This window comes from Lycorma delicatula, chromosome 1 (genome assembly GCF_047948215.1).
Source record: "Lycorma delicatula isolate Av1 chromosome 1, ASM4794821v1, whole genome shotgun sequence".
Lineage (NCBI taxonomy): Eukaryota > Metazoa > Arthropoda > Insecta > Hemiptera > Fulgoridae > Lycorma > Lycorma delicatula.
Genome location: NC_134455.1, coordinates 1610854 through 1637353, shown reverse-complemented (window position 1 = coordinate 1637353; position 26500 = coordinate 1610854). Strand labels below are relative to the sequence as shown.

At 31.7% G+C, this 26500-nt stretch overlaps 1 protein-coding gene across 6 annotated transcripts in view; it reads left to right on the top strand.

Moving 5' to 3' along the window:
• Positions 1 to 26500, top strand: part of LOC142318745 (beta-1,4-N-acetylgalactosaminyltransferase bre-4-like) — an 84050-nt gene that overhangs the window by 29342 nt on the left and 28208 nt on the right. For 2 of the 6 annotated variants that reach the window (XM_075355459.1, XM_075355290.1), the window contains exon 2: positions 20837 to 21076. In XM_075355459.1, coding sequence (XP_075211574.1) covers positions 20852 to 21076 — 225 coding nt within the window. In that variant the 5' untranslated portion in view covers positions 20837 to 20851. Of the gene's footprint in view, positions 1 to 4639; positions 4783 to 5012; positions 5088 to 5176; positions 5198 to 5263; positions 5370 to 20836; positions 21077 to 26500 lie in introns of those variants that run through there. The other 4 variants (XM_075355200.1, XM_075355373.1, XM_075355627.1 and 1 more) reach the window with 4 other exon arrangements.

Here is a 26500-nt window from a genome sequence, read left to right as displayed (position 1 = left end):
AAGGCCGTTTTGGAAACGAACTTCAAGAATTGTAACTTAAAATTTAGATCGCTTAAGTTATTTAATTCTTGTCTAGATTTACGATAATTTTCCCCAAGAATATTAATAGTTTCGAGGTTTATTTTACTAGGAAAATGGTCTGTTAGCTTCTATCAGTACCTTTCCTATTGACTGTACGTGTAAAAAGTTTAGCTATAAAAATCTTTAAGTGTAATGTAATTGATTTTCAATCGTTAAAAAAAATATCCACTTAATACCTAGATTTATCTGTTTCAGAGTTGCAGAAATACAGCTCCTGACTAGAAAAAAAGGTTCCCCCAAACTTAGTGTACATTTCTGTGTTATAGAAACATTACTTTTACTTCTTATAACGGCCGATGGAGCGAAGCTACCATCCGTGGGATTATGCCTGAACGCCTCTAAGGCCGAATCCCAACTAGGCAAGGTTGTGACGATATCGCCAGGAGTCCCGAGAGTCGAAAGGCTCAATTCATATGCTACTTTATTAGGCACAGCGCGTCGCAAGCCCAATGGCCACGGCATAGAGCAGGGGTGTATGATCATGCCCCCGCCAGTCCCTGCACGGCCGAACTGCGTTACATTGATAGCCCTACGGAGAATTCGATGTCGGGATTCGGAATCGTTTGCAGACGAGCGGGGTGTTGTGTTCGGTAGAGCAGTTTCCACACTGCGATCTGTTGAGACTCAGCCCTTAGCTTGGGGGATTCGTCCTGTTAGCTGGACGAGCTTCCCCCGCGCGGCCTTACCGGTGGTACGGGTCCGTGTACGATATAATAAGAAAGATCGATTTTGCCTAGTCGGGACTGCGGTGGACTGACCTCCCTGAATTGCATCAGTAGCCGGCCCGAGGTGGTTTCATTTTTCTATTCCAAATTTATATATCTTTCTAACGGCCGCTTAGGGATGAACGACATGCATTTTGTCGTCGTGCGCGTTGTTAAACATGGGCATGCACGGTTCTTAAACATTTTTTATTTATTGGGAATGCACGTCTAGGAGGACTTGAGACAGTTTTACTGCGGTAAATTGCTGCCGGGCAGCGTGGTGAGTGCTCCAGGAAATCCGCTTGGATTTCAGGCATGCACATTTCTTTTGCTTTTTCTTTTATTCAGTTTTTTTTTTTTATTCACTTCTTTTATAATTGATAACCGTTTATTGTTGGGCATGCACAATTCTCTGTTAATTTTTTTTTCGTCTTACCCTTTCCAGTCCTATTATGCGAGAGTGGGAGGAGTGAGAGAGAGACATATACAGAGAGGGGACGGGATGACGCGCGCGGGCACACACACACACAAAGACAGAGTGATTGAGGAGGAGGGAGACACCCAGAGACACACACACAGTGAGTGAGGGGGGATATATATATATATAACCGGATGATCGAGAGTGCGTCTTTTGTACGAAAACGTTAGCCCTGAACCTGCTTAAATAGGCCGTTTGAAATGTTAAAATGAACAGGATACAAATCAATGAAGTATTGCCTGAACTATCTTTTCATTGTTAGGAGATAATAATTTGTTCGCGTCCGCGCGTTTTTATTTTACTAAAAATAACTGTACATTTAAAAATGTTGATAGTTTTTAAAAATAACTATGCAATGTAATTTCAGGTTCAGCGGATAGTCTCGAGAGGGTGAGCTTATTGAATGATCTAAAAAACCAGCCTAAGCGATACTTCCACATCTACGAGGGTTATTTTTTTTTTCAAGGTCCGATCGGTCACGAAATTAAAACCACAGTGAAAATAAACAATTTTTTATTTGTAACAAGTACTTACGCTATTTCTCTACACAGTCGCCACTCCGATTTAGACATTTGTCGTAGCGTGGTACCAACTTTCCAATACACTCGTCATAGCACGAAGCCGCCTGTGTTTTCAGCAATGTTTCTACGCCGGTCTGCAGCTCGATGTCTGTGCCAAAATGTTGTCCTCCTAGCCTGCGTTTCATGTGAACAAAGAGGTGAAAATCGGATGGAGCCAAGTCCGGGCTGTATGGTGGGTGATCAAACACTTCCCAACGAAAACGCTGCAGGAGCTTCTTTGGTACAGCTGCAGTGTGCGGCTGAGCATTGTCATGGAGAAAGACAATGCCTGATGACAACATTCCTCTCCGCTTATTCTAAATCGCCCTTCGTAGACGTTGAAGAGTCGCGCAGTATGAGGCTGCAGTGATGGTCGTGCCACGTTCCATGAATTCCACCAAGAGAAGAACTCCATTCCGGTCCCAGAACACAGTAGCCATACACTTTCTGTTGGAGAAGGTTCTCTTGAACTTCTTTGGTTTACTGGGCGAATGAGAATGCATTCGCTGTTTGGATTGTTCTTTTGTTTTGAAATGGACCCATGACTCGTCCCCTGTGACAATTTTGTTCAAAAAATCTTCTCCTTTATTCCGGTAGCGCTGGAGAAACGTTAGGGAGGCGTCCATTCTCATTGTTTTGTGACGGTCGGACAGCATCATGGGAACCCATCTCGCACACAGTTTGCGGTACTGAAGTCTCTCACTCACAACGGTGTAGAGAGCTGACCTTGAAATTTCAGGAAACTAATCACTCAATACAGAAATTGTGAACCGACGATTTTCTCGAATCGCCTCATGCACTCGCTCAACGAGATCATCGGTTGACACTCGCTTCCTTCCCTGACCGCTTGCATCATGAACGTCTGCACGTCCTGCTTTAAAGTTCCTGCACCATTGTCGCACTTTGCTGTCACTCGTTGAAGTTTCACCGTACAAATTACTTATTCGTCGATGAATTTCAGCCGCATTACACCCCTCAGCCTGAAGAAATCGAATTACCTCACGCACTTCACTCTTGGTGGGAGATTCTATTGTAGACATGTTTACGCGCTAGCTGCGTGTTCAGAACTAAACGAAGTGACGCGGCGTGATTGAAGGCCGTACTAGAGACGCTGCGCAATACATATGCGCAAAGGTTCATCCGATTTTTGCGCGGGTTTTTATTTCGCGACCGATCGCACCTTGAACAAAAAAATAACCCTCGTATTAAGCAAACGGCTAAACAGTGATGTGTTGTTTGTCTCTTCTACTTTTAAAAAGACCATATTTTTCGTAATGAAAAACTTTCTGAAATATGAAAGTGAAGGACGAATTAGAGACCTGTTGCGTTCTATTTGGGAAATTTGGAAAGTAAAGTGGATCGGTTAACGGTACGACATAGAATTCTTAATATTTGATATGAAATAAAGACGGGTAATTAACAACAATCATATCCAGTATTCCTCAACAGCACAGATTCTTCATCGAAAGTCTTCGATGAATTGCCACCGTCGATACACCTTCCGACCCCAAAAAAGTATCGCTGAACGTCGCTCTTCTTTGGTGCAAACAGAAAGCGGAGCAGCCACGGTTAACGGCAGGGCAGCGATAATGGAACTAACCTAGCAGCATCAAACCTGCACAGATATAACAGCAATTAAACCGCGCATGGTCATTACGCAACACACGATAGTACTACCGACATAAACAAAAACATAACTAAATTGCGGATAATAATTGACTTACTCTCGTAATATTACAAAGATTTTTCAATTTTTTTTTAAAACTCGCTTTATACTTTTTAGTCGTACTTTAATAAATTATCATACATCGCATGAATTTAATTAGTAGGTTAATTTGGATTTCAAAGGATAACATCCTATATTGAAATTTTTAATATATTTATAAAATATCAAACAGATTTTCAACCAAACATTTACTATACAAAGTAACGAAATAGTGAAGATTTTGCATAGTGACGTTTTTATATCATTTACTTAATTATAACAATTTTCGACAAACATTTTTATAAAAGATTTCTCATTCGATCCGTTTTTGATATGCATCATTATTGCAAGGTTTTCTTCCTGTTAATTTGGAGCCGAGTGAATCGTCAGGAGCTGTGTCAACATACTGCACGCCAAAAATCATTTGTGTGTGTGTGTGTGTGTGTGTGTGTGTGTGTGTGTGTGTGTGTGTGTGTGTGTGTGTGTGTGTGTGTGTGTGTGTGTGTGATGACGAAATGTCAAATTCGAAACAACACAAACTCCCGTACGTAAGTTTTTGTTATTTGTTTATGTCAAACGGCTGTCGGATTTGTCATCTGCGATCCCAAAATCTCCGCATAGCCGTTTTGCATAATTTGCAATTTTTCTACATCCGCAACCTTAATTTACCTTTGCAGAAGTAATGGTGGATTATTGTATTTTCACCAGACCTTAGTAACTGGAAACAATTTCATCGGTCGGCAACGTCAGGAAGTATGTTAAATTAATGCAGGATTTGAGGGGAAACGTGAAAATAAACATTGTAAGTTAAAGAAAAGCAAGTAATTAATTATTTTCAGTTTAGCTCTTGAGAAATTTTTATCTATGCAGATGCCGGTAAAGTTCATCAACATCGTTGTTAGCTTTTTATTGTTTTCCTAAAACGGCTGAGATTAGGCGGCATATGTAAAATTATATCGTTGCTTACAATGATATCATCGTTGATTATTCTAACGTAATCGTTTATTTTAAAGAGGCTTTTTTTACTTTATCTATTCACTCGAACAAATAAATTTTCCGTGTATCTTAATTTATGAAAGTAGTCATACTATACAAAAAATTGTGGTTAATGGCCCCCTCAAGTGGTAATAATTAACGTTTTAAATAAAACGGCCAAAATAATAAAAAAAGGATAAAAAGCTAATTTAGTATGGATTAGTAGTAATGAAACGCTGTATAAAAAGTGAATACAACATTGGAATTATTAATTTACAGGTGGTGTTAATTTTAAGTGTTAAGATAAGTTCCGTGAATCGGTTTGTTGTACGCTTTGATGTATTAAAATTCCTGAAACTTGTGATAAATAATGTAGTTTTTGTTTTAAAATTGTGTTTCAATTTGTTAATGTGACTCAGTCAGTTTATTTTTCTTTTTTGTTCAATATTAAAGATTGAACAAGGTCTGATAGGAAGTTAAGTATTTTTTTCTATTATACGTGTGTATAGGCTTATCTAATTATATGACATATTTTTTAGTCAACTGAAGGATTTGATAGCAAGCGTAATATAAATCGTAAAATGGTATATTTAATTACTTTAAATTATATTTTTCTTCATTTTTTTGTGTTTCGGTACATTTTATTACGCGTGCAACTATTATAATTTTATTGTAAATTATTTTGCGGTAAAATGTGTGTAAATAGTCGGTAATAGTATAAATATTTTATTTTACTTCCTATTGTGATTTGTGATTTAAGTATTGTGATCGCGAAAGAGTTTGGTTTTCAGATTTCAAAGAAAATATCCATTTTATCCATCCCTGAATCTACTCTTAACTAGTTTCGGCGTGACGTCTGTACGTACGTACGTATCTTGTTGCATAACTGAAAAATGATTAACCGTAGGATGTTAAAATTTTGGATTTAGGACTGTTGTAACATCTAGTTGTGCACCTCCGCTTTTGATCGACTGAACCAAAAGCGTCCAAAAAAGCCCAACATTTTTTGGACGGATTTTGGACTTTTTTTTAACTGCTGTAATAAGCCCTCGTTGAGAGCTTTTCAACGATATATCATAAGCGGTACTTATTTTCATCGGCTCCAGAGTTATAGCCAAATAAAGTTTTAATTAATGAAATATTTGGATCTTACGAGGGGAAAGCACATCGATTCGAATCTGTCTTCATCTCTTTTTTTAACTTATATATATATATATATATATATATAAATGAATTTTTTTGTCTGTTTGTCCCATATATGTTCTTATACCGTTAATCTGATTGCGATGAAACTTTGGTGAGTTGTGCGCTCGCCCACGAAGGTTTCTGAGAATTAGTTTGGATCTGCTACGTGGCGCTGGAGTCGAGATATTTCAAAAAATTGTATTTATGGACCGATTTGACTGGTATTCAGAATATATATGTTACGTGAAAAGAAACAATATTTTTGCAAAAACTGTATCCGCTAAGTGGCGCCGGTGTCAAAATATTTACCAAACAAATATACATACTTACTTTTTTCTTTTATATATGTAAAAGGCGCAATATTCATATGCGTGTCTGCTGTAGACTAAAATACTACTAGACCGATTTACGCGCAGGAAAATAAGAAAGGGAGAAAGTGGAAAAGAGAAAAGGGGACAGAAAGGGTAATGGAGACACGGAAAAGAGGAGAAAGGGAAAATTGAAAAAGCATCAGGGAAGGGGGAGTTAGGAAAGATATAGGGAAATAGGAATCAGGGGAATAGGGTAAAAGTGAAAGGTTAAATTTTGTGGAGTCCCATAATATTCAGTTTTTTTATCAAACTTTCAATTGCGTTAATTTAATCTATAAATTAAGTTTTGTTCTTGATAGCTGTAATAACATCCGATTATTTTTGTTATACTATTAGACTTATTACTACTATTATTGCCCATAAAATAGGGACAGATCCAATTTAGTTCCAAAAAAGGTTTACTGTTGTGAGTACATATTTTTAAATATTATATCTGGTGAATGGTCTGACCGATTTGGAAAATTCATTATTATAAGATACCAATCATATTTTTAACGCTTGACTGTATGCTTATGTGCCTGGTTGCACACACATCTGCATGTGCATGTGAAGAGATGAATTTTAGATTCCAATAACCTATTTTATGATATATTGGTTTCAACCAAATATCATATCGTATATGATATACCATATTTTGATTTTGTTTGCAATAACATCAAGCTGTGTACTGTTTTGTTTTGAATAAATACTTGCAACCATAAGTATATTCCCATTTGAAATACATCATATCTTGGGGCTCATTGAAACAATGAAATCTCACTTTCAAGATGCAAAAATGAGATGTCGGATCGTTGTTCAGGGGGTCAAAATATGAATCTTACAGTAAATTAAAAATGTTAACTTAAGCTTCTATTTATATTTAGTCGCTTAAAAAAAACAACAATATTCACCAATATCAAACCACGTAACAGAATGTTTTTTTTCTGTTCGCTATTCTTCCTCAGTCAAAAGAACCTTTTACTTTGACATTTTTTAAATTACTGACCCGTTGAAAAGATCCCCCCACCAGTCGATGTTAAATAATAGATTTCCTTCACAGAAACATTATTACTGTGCATTCATACCGGTTTATTATATTTTGAAATTAACTGTATATTTTGTTATTGCTCTGATCAAGGTTTTACAATGGTTTCCATTGATTCATCCGGACAAATCTGGGGATAAATAATTCATCTCTTCAGCTTTACACTCATTTTTTGAGTCGTGCGTTCCAGGATATCTATTCAGATATAGGCAATGAATGAGATTTAGATATATTCTACACCTAAGTTAAAATTACAAGATTTCAAACTCTGCCCTGTTTACCTGACAGTCTGCAAAAAAAATAAAATCTTGATGTTTGGTCTGCATTCATAAAACAGCCAACCGATTTTTATCTGTGGAAGTAGTACAACTACCCGTTCCTGATGTGACCTATATTATGTACAGATCAGAATAAAATTTCTAGGAAAACATTAATCTTTTTCTTGGGAAAGCCACTGCACACAAACTGATAAAATATTTAAGCATTTTATATATTACTTCATTTGTAGTTACACTGGTTATTTTTCATTGTGCACATTTTCTTGTCTTTTCAATATGTACAAATGAGTTTTTCTTTGGATGTGTAAAATAAAATAACCGTTTTGTTTTTTAAACATTTAGTTCGTTTTACACATTTCACTTGAGCATTAAGTCAAGTTAGATTTCTACTGGTATAGATTTTTTCAGTTTTTCTAAAGATAAATTTTAGTAGTAAATTTGCATCGATTGACAAATAAAGGAAATAAAAAAGATCACTCTGGGTATTTTGCTTTTATTTTCAGCTTAAAAATAATTAGCAATTACAGTATAATGAAATTAAATACTAAATACCAACTAATAATAATAATACCTAAACGCAACTAGTAATGAATATTCTTTTGCTTAGTTGGAATATATACATTGTAAATATTTTATTTTTTATCAGACTTTGTTTTAATCATTTATATAGTACTCGTGTACAGTTTTTAAAAGTGCATTGGTTTCAATGCCAATCGCATGTGGAGTCTCACTTTCATTTGAAAGGTTATAGAGTTTGAATCCCACTCAGGTTTGCCATAATAAACAAAATTTCCTTTACATTCCTATGAAGAAACTTTAAACTCGTGTGGTTAAATCATAAAAATATAAAATTATAAATATTGCAAAAAAATAACCGTTCAAATAACTTTAGATAATATTTGTCATGTTAATCTTTTAAATTTGGGCTCAAGAAGATAATAAATGAGCCATGTGTTATTCTTTTTATTATTATTATTATTATCTTATTTTTTTTAATTTTATCAGAGGTTTTATTTTGAATGTAGAATACTACTTTTTTTAATTTCAGTTCTTGTACTGGTTATTTTATGGATAGTTTGTTTTCTCACAGCTTTATTTATTTATTTTTAATGATTGGTAGGATTACACTTATTTTATTCCTTGGTAATGTATCAAAATTGGTTTTGGTTTTAAAGCTAGTTTTGGGGTACAGTCACTGTAATTTTTTTTTTTATTATCTTCTTTTAATTTTACAAATTTAAATATTAAAAACAATTGTATTTACTATACAGGATTTTAAAATATTTTAAATCAGAGGCTGTTTTCTTACCTTTTCTTTTGTGCATTTCATTTTTGATCTTATCACTGAAAGGAAAGAATTATGTTTCAACAACATTCACAAAAAAGTGCGCGTTGCTTAAATTTTGTCTTCATTATTTCAAAAAGTAATAGAATAATTTTAACAAAATATGTTAAATTCTTTTTCAAAATAATGCTCTTATTAATATAGAGTAACATAACTAAAAGATTAGGTAACTAAAATTACTAAAGATGGACGAAGCAGGAGCGATATAAAATGCTGAATAGCACAAGCGAAACGAGCCTTCAGTAAGAAATATAATTTGTTTACATCAAAAATTAATTTAAATGTTTGGAGTGTCGCTTTATATGGAAGTGAAACTTGGACGATCGGAGTATCTGAGAAAAAAAGATTAAAAGCTTTTGAAATGCGGTGCTATAGGAGAATATTAAAAATCAGACGGGTGAATAAAGTGAGAAATGAAGAGGTATTGCGGCAAATAGATGAAGAAAGAAGCATTTGGAAAAATATAGTTAAAAGAAGAGACAGACTTATAGGCCACATACTAAGGCATACTGGAATATAATATATATTTAATATTGGAAGGACAGGTAGAAGAAAAAAATTGTGTAGGCAGGCCACGTTTGGAATACGTAAAACAAATTGTTAGGGATGTAGGATGTAGAGGGTATACTGAAATGAAACGACTAGCACTAGATAGGGAATCTTGGAGAGCTGCATCAAACCAGTCAAATGACTGAAGACAAAAAAAAACAAAACTAAAAGATATTAGAAAATAGCAATTCTTCAGAACTTTTAATTTAAGTAGTGTGAATATCAGTATCAATATACTTATATGCTTATAAGTATACTTATAAGCATATATGCTTATATACTTATTATAGGAGGACTTATATGCCACAGTTTTAAAAATTTCACAAAATAAAACTTCTATTTACATGAATGATAGTGATTAATGAATGAATTAGAAAAACAGATTGCTGAGACAATTAAAGAACTAAATAAATTTATTTATTGGTAAAAATTTCAGGAATATTACAAAATAAGTAAGTAGTAATGATAAATGGTATAGTTATTTTTGTTATACTGTTATTTCCAACAAACTTGTGTTGTAAAAATCGATAAATACTGTTAATAAAGGTATGAAATGAAAAGGATGGTTATAATTTCTACAAGAAATTTTCTAGTGAAACAATTAAATTTCACAGGACCAAATACATTTTTTCTTAGAAGTAGAATTCTATTGATGTGAGTGAGATTAACAAATCTCACATCTTTAACAAATTTTAATAACTAAAAGTTAAACAAAGCTGTATTCTAATATAAATAATTAATCCAGTAGGAAAACAACACCGTGTAAATACAAATAAGGAAATTTACTCGTTCAATTTTAAAACCGTATAACGTTTTTGTAAATCTGTTTCGTGGTATATGATTTAGAGTATTCATCAAAGAAAGTTAATAAAAATCCAGGGAAAGAAATTCTTTCTTCCCTCTTGTTTATGTACAATATTAATCAGGAGTTCAATAGATATTAAATGCTAATACGTTTGTAGATAGATGAGAAAGGAAATTATTAAATTTTTACATAATATAATTACTTGAGAGAGAGTATCAGAAAGCACAATATGTTTAAAAAAATGTTTGTAATTTAGGTCAGAGTATTTAAGAAAACATTAATGACTGTAATTATATGAAGAGTAATAATGATAATTGTGATAATGTACGTAAATGGTTGTGATGTTAATAGAAATAGCTGTAACATAACTTTATCATTAAAAAATTAAAATACACATTGTGTAGTTCTGCTAAAACCTTGTATCATCATAAATATAACTAGTAAAGAAGAAATTGATTATAATCATATAATGGGTAATGTGAGTTTAAATTCTCTTGAGGATGGAATAATCTTTTAGATTCATATAAATCTTTAAAACTCCTGAATAGGGAAGTTCCAGATATTTTATAACAGTTTAGGTAGATCAGTTTATAAAAAAAATGGTCCGAAGTTTATGAATAATTACTGCTCGGTAACAAATATTTTGAAAAAATAATTTATAATTATCGTATGATGAAAAACTATTCCTATTAGTTTCATGGTGTTTTTAATTTAACTTTTCTGTGAAATTTGATGCCATTCTCTAGATAAAAAATTTTTATGATAAAATAAATTTACCCCGCCGTCACAAATACAGTGTGTAAGGACTGCTGGAAAAAGATGGTTATCATAGAATATAAGAGCTTTGACATACTGAAGTCAGAATGTGAATATCAGAATTTTGTGGAGTAATAGATTAGAGAATTTAAAAAAGATAATTAGATAACTTCATTTGTAATAGGAGTAAGCAGAAAGATGAGCAGGTTTAAAATTAGATAATGGAATTGTTGAAGTAGGAATAATATGAGTAATAATATTGAAAGTAGATTTATGTTTTCTTGAAATAAAGATCAGAAAGATAATTACATAAGACTCAAATTCAAGCAATGGTATATCATAATCATGGTTGTTTGAAGAAAGTCTTATGGTTGCAAACCACTTTTGTATTTTATATTAAAAAGTTTCACCATCTCTTGTAAATATCACTTCTAATAGGACTTCATTTACTCCTTTTTATTCTTTTTCAATCTTGAAAAAGTTATAACTTTTTTATTTTTCATATCTTTTATTGCGTTCTCCATTTATCCTATGGTACTGTTTTGACTTTACAATACAATAGTTTGTACAGTCTTTTTTTATCTAAATCTCTTATGACCATTCTTCTTTACTTTTGTTTTATTCTTCTTAATCTGCTGTTCAGTTTTCTGAAAAGCCTGTTAATTTCATCCTGCTTACTTTGTATTTGTTGTATATTTCATTTTTGTCAGTCAGTGTCTTTCCAAACCCGTGGCATCTTTCATATTCACCAAAAATTTGTTTGCACTACTGCTTTCTGCATTTCTTTTGCGTTAACTTCTGCCCTGCTTTTTTCCAAATTCCATTTAGTTATTTTATTGCCATTCTAATTCTTTTCTATATTACTTTTGTTTCTCTAGAAGTATATGATCACTAATTGTCAGCTCTTGGCAACCAAAGTGTATTGTGTATATTGTCAATTCTATGTTAGTTTTCATCTCCTGGTAATTTCCATAAATTTAAGCCTACTTTTATGATTTTTGAACAAAGTATAATAAACATTTTATTCTTGTAAAACTCATTAAAAATTTCTCCTTTCAGTCTCTATGCCCAGTCCTTATTTTCCACTATTTGTTCTTTCCATATTTCCCCTATCTCAGTATTCTTATCAAATATTTATTATTCTTCAGCAATCTTTTTACTAACTCTTTCATAATTTTCTCTATGTGCTCATACTTTACTTCATCCTCACCTTCATATCAATCAGTTGGCATACACACTCATATTAAAAGTGAATCCTTTGGGTTAATTCTTACCCTGACAGAAATTTCTTCCTTTTATTTCATAAACTCATTGTTAACCTTACATTTTCCTTATTCCAGTTATATCAATTTTGTTTATTTTCATTTTTCCTTTCAAAATTTTTAACCTGCTTCTTTTCATCTCTTGCCGACTGACTACTTTCCTAGGAGCTAGCAGCTGGCAGCTGATTTTTGTAACTTCTCAAGTTGCTTTCTCCAGTAACTAGGCTATTGCCAGCATAACCCCCAAGATCAACAGAGCATGCAAGGTCCTGAATTCTGTAGGTGGCATTTTTCTTTATGATTTGCCATATTTCTTAAATAAGACTCTGAGAGGGAAAATTATTTTTTATTTTTTTTGGAGGATTTGAGGTCACAGTGGACCACTTTAGTCAACTCTGGTCATCTTTTCTTTTAATTTTTCTTCTTGCTTGCTTCCCAATACTTTCTGTCAGATCTTGCTTTTTTGAGTTCTGAACAAACCCTCGTTGTTTTCTTTTCTTTAATTTTAAATCGAGTTTGTTTCTTTTAGTATTTTTATATTGTTTTATGTCGTAAATCTTCTATTGTGATTTCTAGTTCTTGCATATCTTGTTTAATTTTGACAATCCAGGTCATTGTTTTGGATATTTTCCTATACTTCTCGACCAGTTCCTTGACAAGCCTGTTCTCTTCTTATTATGTGTCCAAAGAGGGTGATTCTTTTCTCTCTAAAGTAGTCTAGAGCTGGTTCTACATCTTTATGTACCTCTCGGTTTGGTATGAGTCTCCATTCTCCCCCAAATCTGTTTTTTATTTATACATGAAATAAGAAATGAAGTAAGAAATTTATACATGAATAAGAAATAAGAATGCTAAGAAAGCATTCTTATTTCTATTCGTTGGATCTTAGTTTGAAGAGTGTTTCACTTCCATATGATATTATAGGTCTGGTTACAGTTTTGTAATGTTTGAGTTTGGTGTCTATTAAGATGCATCTTTTGTATTATTTGTTGTTTTGGTGGTATTTTCTGCATAACTGAGCTTTTGTGTTCTTTCTTTCCAGTTTAGTTTTTCTTTGAAGCATGTGTGATATTTTCTCCTAAATATTTAAACCACAAAACTAGCTCGACTGTGTGTCCGTTTATGATTACATGGTTCAATACCAGGGAATTTATAGCCATTATTCTAGTCTTTTCATATGATATTCGTAGGCCTATTTTTCCTGCTAGTTCTTCCAATGAAGTTACTTGGATTCTAGCTTCTGTGATGTTATTGGCTAGAAACGCTAGGTTATTTGCAAATCCTAGACAGATTATTTTGATTTGGTTTACATGTATCCTTGCTTCAATTGTTACATGTGCTGGGTCTTTTTTTGTACCAATTTGTCATTACATATTCTAGGGCACAGTTGAAGAGCACTGGGGATAGTCCATCTCCTTGTCTTAAACCTGTTTTGATTAGGAATGATTCTGATGTTTCTCCTCTGAATTTTATTTTGAAGTATGTGTCAGTTAACGTGAGTTCTATCGTGGTCAAAATTATATTTATTATTATTGGTTTGTACTAAGTATTTTTAAATATAAATAATCAAGAACATGTTTTTTACAGTGTAGTTTTATGTAGAATTGTACTGATTGTAAGAACTGTATGTAAGTACCCTAAATTACATTGATTTTTAATTTCATTCACTTGCTGTATTTCCATACTTTGTGAATCAGAGTCATGTGCCACGTATGTTAAACTTTACTTTTTTGTATAGCTTCAGATTGATGTTTTTTTTTTTTTTTTTTTTTTAATTTTTGTTAATTATTCTTTAAAATAATATTAATAAATGTTTGTTTCCATCTAAAATTGTAAGTTAGTTGCCTTGTTATTTCCTCAAAACACATATATTTAAACAAATTTTAAATATTTGGCCAAAAAACTGTTCTTGCAACCAGACTAGCAAAATAGTATCTAATGTTTGAACTTATTTTCTTAGAAAATATTACTTATGCAAGACATGTGATTTTTTCAGTTAAAAAGTAATGTTACTGTAAAGAACTATAAAAATTGAAATACAAATTATGAAAGGAAAATTAGTAGAACCAAGGTAGTCTTCCAATTTATATAACTTCTTTAAAGCATGTAAATCATCCAGAGCCTGTACATAGACTGTGGATTCTACTCTGTTCTTGATGCAATTACATGTAACAAAAACCTTTGTATTTGGATCATAGAGTACCACACTCTTAAAAGAAGTAAAATATGTTTCAGTAAAATGCATCTAAAGTAGGAAAAAATGAAACTTAACAGAATTAAATAAATGTTTAATCAGAAATTCTTTTAATAAAATATGTACAAAAAAGTATAATATATTGTGGAAGCATTATTTCATATTGTGTATATGATGAAACCATTGTGATAAAACCATTATCAAAGGCCCCATGATTAACTATTTTTAATAAAAATCAGTACCTTTTTTCAGTTATGACATTGTCAAAATTAGAAGAATTTTAAATTCTCTAACTAAAAGAGTAGGAGGTGCATACATTTATCTAATTTTTAGTTTTCAAATTGTCACCTTGAAAGTAATTTTTATTTTCTTAATGTTACTTTCAGCATGGTTTTCAAATTATTTTACAAATTAAAAATAATTTCTTTTACAAATAGTTTTTTATTCAGATAGTCCAAATATTTACAAAGAAAGAAGAGCTGCATTCAATGGTAATTTTAAAACTCAAAATCCGTTTATAAAAAAAATTTATTTTAAATTCAAAACTAGATATCCATTTTGATTGTTAAACATTATTCCTGTATGAAAATACTCATATACTGAAGTAATATTTTAAATACTTGTTTTTTTTTTAAAAAAACTAGTTAACACTTAAAAGAAATCTTTTTTTAATGGTAATCAAGAATAATGATTAATAACTACTTAAACAGTTAATCCACGGGTTGAAGTCATTACTCGATGAAAATCCATAATAAACAAAACAAGTATTAATTTTTTTTTTTTTACTAAACAGTTCTTACATAACACCACTACAAATCTATTTTCTACCTACATTTTTAAATTTAGAAAAAAATATATAACTGTTGGCTACAGATATAAAGGTATCTTATTAGACAATCCTAATTTGAAAGTGTAAATTTAGCTTACAGTTTCATCTAAACCTCTGAAAAGTTTACTCATATTGTCCCTTACAACCTGATGGATGTCCCTTATGTAAAAGAATAAAATAAATGCATCGAAATTAGTTAAGGAAATATACTCCTTTTAATAAAATTTAAGTAAGGGTTAACCGTTTTTTACATGGATTTGAATACTAGATCATGGATACCGGTGTTCTTTGGTGGTTGGGTTTCAATTAACCACACATCTCAGGAATGAACCAAACATCAGGAATGACAAGATCCTATAAACCAATTTATGGCAGTAGGTAATATACATTACCTACTGCCATAATTTAGCACATAATTTTAATTTTAATTTAGCACATAAAATCATACAAAGTTGGTGTACAAAGTACCATTTTTTAAACATTAAGACTTGAAAGTGTATAATTTAATTTTGATTAAACTTTAAAAGTTAACGTACAAAAAATTGAATAAAATCAGTGAATGAAAGAAGAACTTAGTCTTTTAAAAGTCTATACATAGGCTCATTTGCTATTTATACCTGTTATGCCAGTGGAATTACAGAAATGTTTCTTACAATAACACTGTTTTGAACGAAACACCAACACCTTTTTATTTATGAATTTGTATTTGTTTTAACATCTTGTTGCACTGAAGGCTGATGAACTAATTTCTTTCTCAGGAAAATAATACATTCTCCCAGTTACTTTTGTGACTGGGGGGTTGACACATCAAATTATGTTGTTCACAGGAATCCAGCAAATATTTTCTTTTGAGGGCCAGTGAAAAGACAGACGCAGAAATTTAACGTTAAATGTCACCTTCATCTTCATGTTCTGATAAAAGTAATCCAAAAACCACTGGTCATCATAAGTGCAGGCAATGTAGTTGTGCACACCATCAGACATCTTCACTGATGGGTTTTCTTCAGAAAAATTGAAGACTGTGGAGAAGTTTTCATCAAAACTTACACATTTTGTTGCAATTGAGTCTTCAGATTTAGGTTCAAAGTGGTGAAAACTACATGTCCTAGGAACTGCCTTGGCTTTGGAGAAACAAGCCTCTAGTTTTTTGCATGCTAGTTTTTTAATCATTGTGAATTTCATGTTTTCTATTTTTGTCTTGCAAAAATCAAAGAATTGGGCATTATCAATAGCATTACCAGGACTACGTTGGAAACTTGCTTTTGTCACAATGCGCTTGGCAGTGCCACCAATACTGTCACAAGGTGACTTCCGATGGCTGGTAGCCTTTAATTCAAAGTCCTTTTCATAAAGGCTCAGATTGAGAAAATTTTTACAGTTTATTACTGTACTGCACATCCATCACTATAATAAGTCATGCTTTTCACCCCCCTGGAAAATTGTTTTTCAAGTATTCAGCAACAACCTTTTGTGTTTCATGAACAAATGGTACATCATGCTCCAAGTCATGATACGCTATGCACAAACTAGAAACTATTAGGTCTTCTTTGTTGTCATGACGTGTGTAGATCACAACTGGATGAAGAGAACTACTGTTGCTTGTCCAATGATACACTTGAGCTTCATGTTGCAAAACAAAAGAATCAAAGTCACTAAAATCAAAAAGAATAATGACTTCATTTAATTTCAGATTGCTTTTGATTTTTGTAAATATCTGGCCTTAGATTTTGTAATGAGAGTGAGGTATTTTTCTAGACCTTCAGCTAAGATTTCCAGATATTCTTCTAATATTACGGTGAACTGCACCTGTTAAGTTCTATCAGTAGTTATCCAAGCGGAATATGTCATCTCATCATTAGGATCCCATTCTTTGAATTTCTCCATAATGATGGATTTTAGATTGTCCTTGAAGGATAGTTTGAACAGTGCCATAACATACAGTCTCTGTTGTTTCTTGAACATACTTACTTCTCAGTAGTATTACAAACCAATAGTAAAACATTGATATGAATAATACAGACACAAATAAAATGTGTACCAGTAGTACCTGCTAATAGACACCATTTTGGTTGGAGCATGCAGAACTTGGACAGTCCAATTTTAAGACCAGGGTGTTCAAACTTGAAAGCAGAATACAGCTCATTCAAATTTCCTAACAGCACTTTTTGCTAGTATTCATTTTTTGAAATTCGTATTTTATCATTAGCACTTGCATGACTCGAGAGTATTCTCCACTTTAGTAAAAGCTTTTGACAAGCTTAATCACATTTTCATTGAGTGGATGTCCTTTTCTTGGCTCAGGCAGTGCAATTATACTCTTATCTTTAAGAAGATTCTTAGCTTTACATGCAATATACTCGCTCACATTGAATTCTTTGCTTATTTTTTTTCTGGTCCACAATGCATGACTAGAGTTAAAATTTGTATTTTTTCTCTTTATGAAGTGGTAACATTAAGCTTTTTTTCATTCAGTCTATTAGTCTGTCCATATCCTTTACTTTTTATCGAGTTCCTTTTGTCAATGCAAGTGGAGATTCATCTGCTGAAGTAAAGTTTTTTTCTAATGCCTTGCTTACTTTTGACTTTAATGTACTAGTAACAGATTCAATTTTTCTCTTTGCATAGCTTGATTTGCTATGCGGTGCTATTCCATGAAGTTTAAATGGGGATTCCTGAAATTTTGCATGAATGAATTTAGTTCTTCCAATTTCTGTTGCTTAAAAATATCTAGTTCTAAGTTACTTATCTTTTCACTATCGATAATTATTTCTTCAATTTTGCTCTCATTATGCAATAGTGTGTCATGTTTGTTAACGTTTTGTCTACAAACATCACATTTCTGCCCGGGGACTGATTTTACACACTTTTGTACATTTTTAATTTCTTGAGAGAGTTCCAAACTCTTTACTCTTAAAGATTTTGGTATTTTTTTCTTGTGAGATTGGAATGGGTGCATACAGAATTTTTGGTAGATCTCAAACTTGCTTAAGAAAAATCCTTTATGATGGTTACAGACAGAAATTAATTGTTCTAAACTCACCCCACTCCTCAACTTCTGATTGTTCCAACGATGTAATACTGACCAGCATTGTCTGTTGTGTATAACACAACTTACGGCATTCGGTTCCATTTCCTTTTTCAACACTACACTGTTCAGATTGATTTGCAGACATTTGAATAAATACACTTTATAAACTTTCATTAATAATCACAGTCCGACTAATAGGTGAAGGAAGGCTTATGCTTGTAGTTTGGGAAGGTGTAGGGGGCATTCATGTTGGAACAAGCAGCATGCTTCAATGAAGCCTACACCTACAAGAAAGAATGTTGGTGACTCATATAAAATTAAAAAAAAAAAAATTAAATATATTTCCCACTCTTTTTTCCATTTTTATACTAACAAAACAGATGAGGGCAGCAGTGTGTAATGTTTTATATAATTCTGCCTTTCTCCCTAAAGTTGTATTATTTAACATTGCAGTTGTGCACTGAAAATAAAGGGTGAAATTCTACTGGTGAAAAGAAAGAGAAGATGTTGAAAAACTCGTAAGAAAGACGTATCATCCTATTCTAATTTAAAATTTTACACTAACTCAAAAACAACGCAACCAATCTTGACCAGATTATCACATGCACAACTTCAGATAAACTTCTGTAGCTTATGTGATTTCAATGAAATTGATCTAGTACTTTTGGAGATTTTCAAGCCACAAAATTCTATACATAAGTGGTTCATTTCAAATTCCTATAATGTGGTTTTAATCTCTCTCTATCTCGAGCGCGCACTCGTGTGTGTGTTTGTGTGTGTAAAAGTATGTTTCCGTGAAGTTTGGTACAATAAATTGAGTTTTCCAAAATTTAAGAAAAATATATTTTCTTTAAAAAAATGTTGAATCTAATATCAAGGACGGGCATATTTAAGGAAACATCTGAATGATCATTTAAATATATATCTACAAATCACTTGTAAATAAGAAAGCGTAAGTCTCTTTTGTCCCCTCCGGTCTAGAATGAATTATTTCATTTTGTGTTTTCAATTATATTGCTGTGTTGTCTCCAATATTTTCCAAGTACCTAATTAAGTGAGATTGAATATTTATTTTAGTAATACACAACAATATGTTGTTGTTTTAAAACAACAGCAATAAATTTTTTAAATATTGTTAGTATTAAAAAAACAATAAATATTCAAAACTTATTTATACAGCTGCTGCGATTTTATGGAATCATATTTTACTAAATGTTTTAAGAAGTTATACATTAATCGCACTGATTCGTTCATTCTGTTTAGGGCTTGTGAAGTAGACATAATAAAAATGTTCAGTTTTCTAAAAGTTTAATTATTGGATTTTATATTTTTAAGTACTGATTTTACTACTTTTAGCATATACGGCAATGTTTTATTTGTAATAAATCTCTATTTATCTTTTCAACGTACTAGTTTTATAATAAACAAGTTTTATTTATAAATTTTTGTGCATATAATAATGGTACTAATAATTATTTTTATTGCTTTTTAAAGAATTGTGTAATTACATAAGTTGAATGTAAGAGACAGTCATAAACTGATCTTAAATGATAAGAAATTATGATAAGTTTTGTATACAATTTATACAATGTCACTCGGTTAGTTTTGTTTGCACAAACACATTCAAAGAGAGAGAATTAATACATACAGATAACAGTATTCTGTGATTAAATCACAAATCATTTTTTTATATTTCTAAACTGAATGCAGAGACTGTATTTTTTTTATACCAGTCTTTACTGTAAACAGATTTGATAATAATAGAAATACATTTGACCACTTTTCATGTAAATTTAAATTTTCTTAACTGCAATTAACTAAAAAAAAAAAAAATGGATAACTTGTATTTTAACAGTAAGTATAGTGTGAATTTAAGATTTTTGTTTTTTTTTTTTTGTCTAAATACGTACATATATATTATATTAAAATTTCCAATAGTGAATAATGTCTTACTTTGTCATGCATTTCAAAAGAGATTTATTATTTTGTTATTATTTAGTTTTTGTAAAATTTTATACAGCTCATGTCTTATAAAGCTAGATTTTTTAACATATTCTCCTTTACACATTTTCTATCAGATATAAGTTTATACAGCAGAAACTAATGACCTAGATCTAATGTTTATAACATCATATTAAGTAATCAATTCCATTATTAGGTTACTAAAAGACGGTTTAGCACCTAAAATTATAATTAAAAGCTTTTAAAAAGAAAATAAAAATTTCACTTTTTTTAGTTTTTTTCTGACATAACTCTTGAGTATGGTTCAGATTACAGAACTGTAATAATAAACTGTTAAAAATAAGCCGTTTACCATTTTCCTGTTTGTAAGGCTAGGAGAAAAGTTTGTACTGCATTTAGATGTATGTATGTCTTTAAATTAATTTTAAAATTCCCGGAAATGTAAAAATTTTACACATTTTCTTGATGGAAATTTTGTACTGGTTTTCTTAAAGGACAGATTGATTATCCATTTTGTAACTCATATTTCCATAATTTAACTTTAAATGTTTACATTTGCATTTTTGAATCAGAAAAATTTGAATTCATGAAGACTGGAATATCAGTCAGATCCTTTAAGAGTTTGTTTGTATTCTCTTTCTTAGCAAGGGATTTGTCTGTTATTCCCTCTTTATTATGTATGCCTCTGGATTCGATCATAATTTATATAATTTTATTTGTTGATTTCAATTTTTTCTCATTACAGGTTAACAATGGCGCCATGAGTCTTCTTTCGCCGCGCCTGCTCAAGGTGTTACTATTGCTGGTGCTTGCATTTATTATACTACAGTACTCTTATACTACAATCTTTGAAGCCCGTAGAATTGATCCGCTGTTTATTGTAAATTCTTCTCTGCTTGCAAGAAATCAATTCTTTTTTATGAAAAATAGATCTAATTATGCTATTAACAAGAATTCAGTTTCTTGGACATCTGATGGTGCTCAGGTACGTAAATGAAATAGGTGGTAATTATGAAATGTGCAAACTCGCACAACTGCTACTTGAGCTGTTATATGGTGATCTTAAAACATTCAGTAAATTACTAAACTTATTAAACTAATGACCAAAACATTTCAATATTAATGTGTATGTGGTAAACAATATTAATATGTTTTAGTTATTGGAAACCAGTAGATTATTGTTTGTAAACATACAATGCCTTATATACTATTTCCATTACTCTTGTACCGCAGTACAAAAATACAGACGTACAGAATTGATTTCAAAGGACACAAAATGTCCTCTGAAATCAATCGTGATGAAATTTTTTCCAATATTTTAAAAGTTTGAAAAGTTTTACTCAAGTGTATTAGTCATTTGCTTTGAAAAAATTAAAATAAAAGGATACTTTTTCAAAATTCTAACCACCTGATACATCTGATGTTTTCTGATGCTATTTCTTATCTAAACACTGGAAGTGAGGTCACAGAACAGACTGAAAATATTTTTTTTATAGGTGTTTCAGATTTTATTGGGTCTCTTGTTTTTGCCTCTTGACAGTCAACTAGAATGTATCCTCAAAGAGTAAATTATTAAAAAAAAATGTCTCTGAGAGAAGGTTAAATACCTGAATAATATTTAAAAACTATTTCATGAAAATTGTTCCCTTATTTGTTTTGCTAAGATGAGACTACCATTTAAAATTTTATTTTTTTTTAATAAAACATTTTGCAATAGGTAGGACAGTAAGTTGATTTAAGATTTTTATAGACTTTAATTTCTGTCCTGCTTTTTTTTTCGATATATCCTGGCTGAGTAAACAAACAATTTATTTTCCTTTAAATTAAAAGAATTGCTGGATTCCTGTAAATATTTTTATACAGTTAGGATTTCGTTCAGGGTTACCATACCCCTCATTTTGTTAAAATCAGTTTGACATTGATTTTGATGTGTGTCAGTTGATTCAAGAAGGCAGGATGAATGTTTGTAACAAAGATTACAGCAGTTGCCTGCCTTTAAACAAGTTGGAAAAAGTTAATGAAAAAAATATGTGAAAACAGATGAGAACAATTTAATATTTATCAATAATTATAATGAGTTTCTAATCATTTTATGTTAAGTTATCAACAAAATTTTAATTGAATACCTGGATTAACAGAAAGTTATGCACCAGGTGGGAGCCAAAAATGTTGACAGATGGTCACAGGGAAAAACATCTCTCACTGCAACTCAAACTCTTCTGTTTGCAACAATACCAAAATGAAGGAGGATTGCTTAACCGCATGACTGAAGAAGAGACAGATGTGATACAACAATCGAGAACAGAACAACACGTGATGATGGCATTCATCATCTTCAAGCCCATTTATACAGAAAGCTTGTGATTACTATTTTTTTTAAACAGGGTTATTATCGATCAAGTTCCTTGATTGTAGAAGTACTGCGTATTGTGAAATTCTTAAAAACTTTAATGTGTTATTCAGAACAAAAGCTGTTGTAAGCTCCTTAATGAGATTAGTTTTTTCACGACAAAGCTTGTCTGCACATTTCAAAAAAGACTGTTCAAGAATTAATGTGATTGGTTGGGAATCTTCAAACGTCTACCTTAGAGTTCCGACCTAGTTACTAGATTCTAAATGCATTTTTTCATTTTAAAACGTAGCTTAAATCATAGTGGCTTGATAATGATGAGGATTTGAAAGATGAAGTATATAATATGTTTAAATTATTGGCAGGAACATTTTTTGAATGTGGAACAATAAAAATTGTTGAACGATATAAAAATCCAGTGAACAGTGACTATGTAGAAGAATAATACATATATGTAAGTTAATTTTAATGTAATAGCATTTTTTCTGTGTCAGTTTGATTTTATTTTATATCAAAATGGGCGTGCTTAAAAATTTGCCTCATAATTGCACAGGTTATAAAAATTAATAAATTTTTCTCCAGTTAATTTCCTTTACTGCAACCCTTCATAATTGCTGATCACTGCTGCACACGCTTAAACTAAGTTACATATATTCATAAGAGGTTATTTAAGTATACTGTTATTTTACATTTTTTCTCTTTTTTATAGTATGATTAAAGATTTGTGTTCTTTCATGTAAAATAGCATGAAACTTGTAATTATATAAGGTAGATTTTGGAGTATATTTTGTAAACTGCTTATATCCATCAGGTTTCTCAGATTCACTACACTAATTATATTGTAGAGGAAAAAGGAGAAAGGCGAAAGTTATGTTATTACAAAAGCAATGATTGGAACAGTGTAGACTGAATATATCAGTAAATAAGTAACAAATTATATATTTTGTAAATTGCTTTGTTAGGTATTTGATATAATATGATGTTAGACAATAATTTATTAATATATTCAGTGACTTGTTAACCATCATTTTCCTTGTATATGAAACAGACAAACACACCTCTTTTTTATATCATGATACAAAAAATGATTTGTATATACTGTAAATTGAAACAGATAATTTGTAAAATAGTATCATGCTTGATAGCACTGAAGTATCAGAGAGATAAGAATGAAAACATACTTTTAAAAGTGGATTCACAGAAACAGAGATAATTTATGATTAAATACAGTAATTTCATAGCAGACTGATGAAAGCTATCTTAGGTGAAATATATTGCCCATTTAAAAAATAAATTGATGGCATTCAATTAAGAAAATTATAGCGTTTAATTAGCTTTTTGATTTATCCTGCAGTTGATTTACCTGTAAATGAAAAGAGGACCACAGAATCAAAAACCTTAAATAAATCGCCAAAAACAGTAATTGTCAGCTATCATTCATTACAAAGGTACCCATAACATTACTAATTAACTCGTTAGTTTGGTTGATTATTTTTCCAAAATCCCGTATGGTTTTCTTAATGAAAAAATTGTTTTCCTCAATTTAGCGTAGAAATTACAAGTAAAAGGACCGCTGGACAGTTTTTAAAAGACTGGTTTTATTGACTGACTTCAAAAAGTGGTTAATTACTCAATTTTGAGATTCTTTTGTTTTCTCAACAATTCTTTTTCCCTTCATAAAACTGAAACCAGTGTTAGTTTGAGAAAAGGTTCTATTTTATATTACATTGAGTTCATTTTTAAAAATTAATGTTGGTAGAATTTAGAGCTAGGATGGACTGCATTTTTTGATGAGAGGGTAGATGATGAAATGAAGCAATGCTATGTTCTTCTTGAATCGTTATATTTAATTTGTGGTCACCCTTGACATTTTAATTGAATTACAATAGTTACGTTAAACTTAAGAATGTATGACACTTTAGTAATAATTTAACTTGAACATTATCAAGAAACTATGAGTCCCCTTGGACTGAAATGAACATAACTGCACTGTGCGGGATCCTGATGAAGAATATAACTAACACTAATTGTCCATCTCGACGAAATGAATAATGCTACCGCACTGGGCAGGATTCTAACAGAGAATACTAGTACGAGCTTCACTTTCCTGTTAGCACTAGCATCCACTAGATTGCAGCATCGGATGGCTCGACATAGAACAGAACACAGCGCCCACCAATTATAATTTTGTGATACCTTATGTGAAATGAAACTTAATGTACAAAAAAAGAGTATTACATAAAATAATTATGTTAATGCCTGAAAAATCAGGGTCAGGTAAGGAAGTTAAAGGAATGAAAATTAAAAAATGTCCAGGAGTAAGTGAAGTAGGATCAGATTTATGCCGTCCACCGTGACAGATAGGTAATGGCAACGTGGAATTGTTTTCTTCCAAAGAAAGATCTGACAATATGTGATAATTTTTATTTTTTTAAAATTATAAATGAAGCGACAACAATATGAAAATATGTTTAATGTTCGTACAAACGAAGAAAATGGTTTTGAAAGTTCTACAGCTTCTGTAGTTTGAAGACGAGCTGAAAACACTTTAGTTTTGCTAGACTTCTTCTCTTCTTTGAGCGAATCTGGCGGAAACATAGAAATGATAGGCAAATTTGATGGCCAGGTGTTCTCCTCTTTTTTCAGAAAAGACAGACCATTCCACCAGAGTTGTGACAAGGTTAATGCATCCGGCATGCAACCATGTGACAGGATGTCGGCGGGGTTATGCCATGGGGATGTCACAAAATCCATGCAGTTGATAACTCTTACTAAAACTAGTTTTAATTAATCTAAAATCTTAAAATTACTTGAAGATATGAGTTGAAAGTACAGAAAATTCCATTTTTCTGCTAACGGAGCGGGAAGAACTTCATCCCATTGAAGGCTAGCACACCATAACTCTTGGACGAACACTTTACTTGGAACGATTGTAGGAGCAAGTAGACCCAAAGGATCGTAAATTGAAGAAACTGTTGATAAAGCAGAACATTTAGTGTAAGAAGTATTATTATCTTTTGATTTGAATTGATAAATGAAATCATCACCTTGAGGATTCCAAAATAATCCAAGTGTCTTGATATTTTCATCCTTATCTAATTTGATGAAAGAATCAGAATTGTCAAACATATCTGAGTATTTATGGCAAACATATCTGGAATGGCATTTGTGTAGTGAAAGTTCATATTTGCTAAGCAATAGCAAAACATCATTGTATAATTGTTTCAACCGATCGATATTGTCACAACCAGTGAGCAGATCATCGACATAAAAATCTTACTTGATTGATCGGTAAGCTTGAGGAAAGATGGCTTCATTTTGATTAGAAATTTCTATGAAACATCTTGTAGCTAGAAAACTTGAAGGTGCTAAACCGTAAGTAACTGTTTGTAAGTTGTATGAAATGACTGATGAGTTATTATTATCGTACCAGACGATTCGTTGCAATCAAAAATCTCAAGGATTGATTTTGAAAGATGATCGATACATCTTTGAAATATCGCCTGATAGCACATAGCTGTGAGTTCTGAAACGAATTATAATCGAAAAAAAATCTCTTTTGTACTACTGGACCTGTAGCAAGAATTGAATTGACTGATCGGCCATTTGATGTTTTTGCAGTACCATCAAATACTACTCTTGTTTTGGTAGCGGTGGAAGATTCACAAAATACTGCATGGAGGGGCAAATAAAAGGTTTCAGATGGAGCCTTACACCGAGATGAATTCACAGTTTGCATGTGATCTAATTCTTGATATTCTTTCATGAAATGGAAGTAATCTTCCTTAAGTTTAACGTTTTTATGAAATCTACGATGTAACAAATTGAAACGATGCCTTGCATTTTCATAAGAGTCTCCTAAAGCGCAGTTTTCCTTCTGAGGAAGAGATACAACAAATCTGCCTTTGTCATCACGAGAGGTATTTTCAACGAAATGTTTTTCGCAGAAAGATTCCTCCTTGGTTGGTAAACGATTTTCAATGTCTTCACATCTCCAAAAGGACTCTAATTGAGAGGAAAGCTGCTTCATCGCTAACAAAAAGTGATATTGAATCTGAA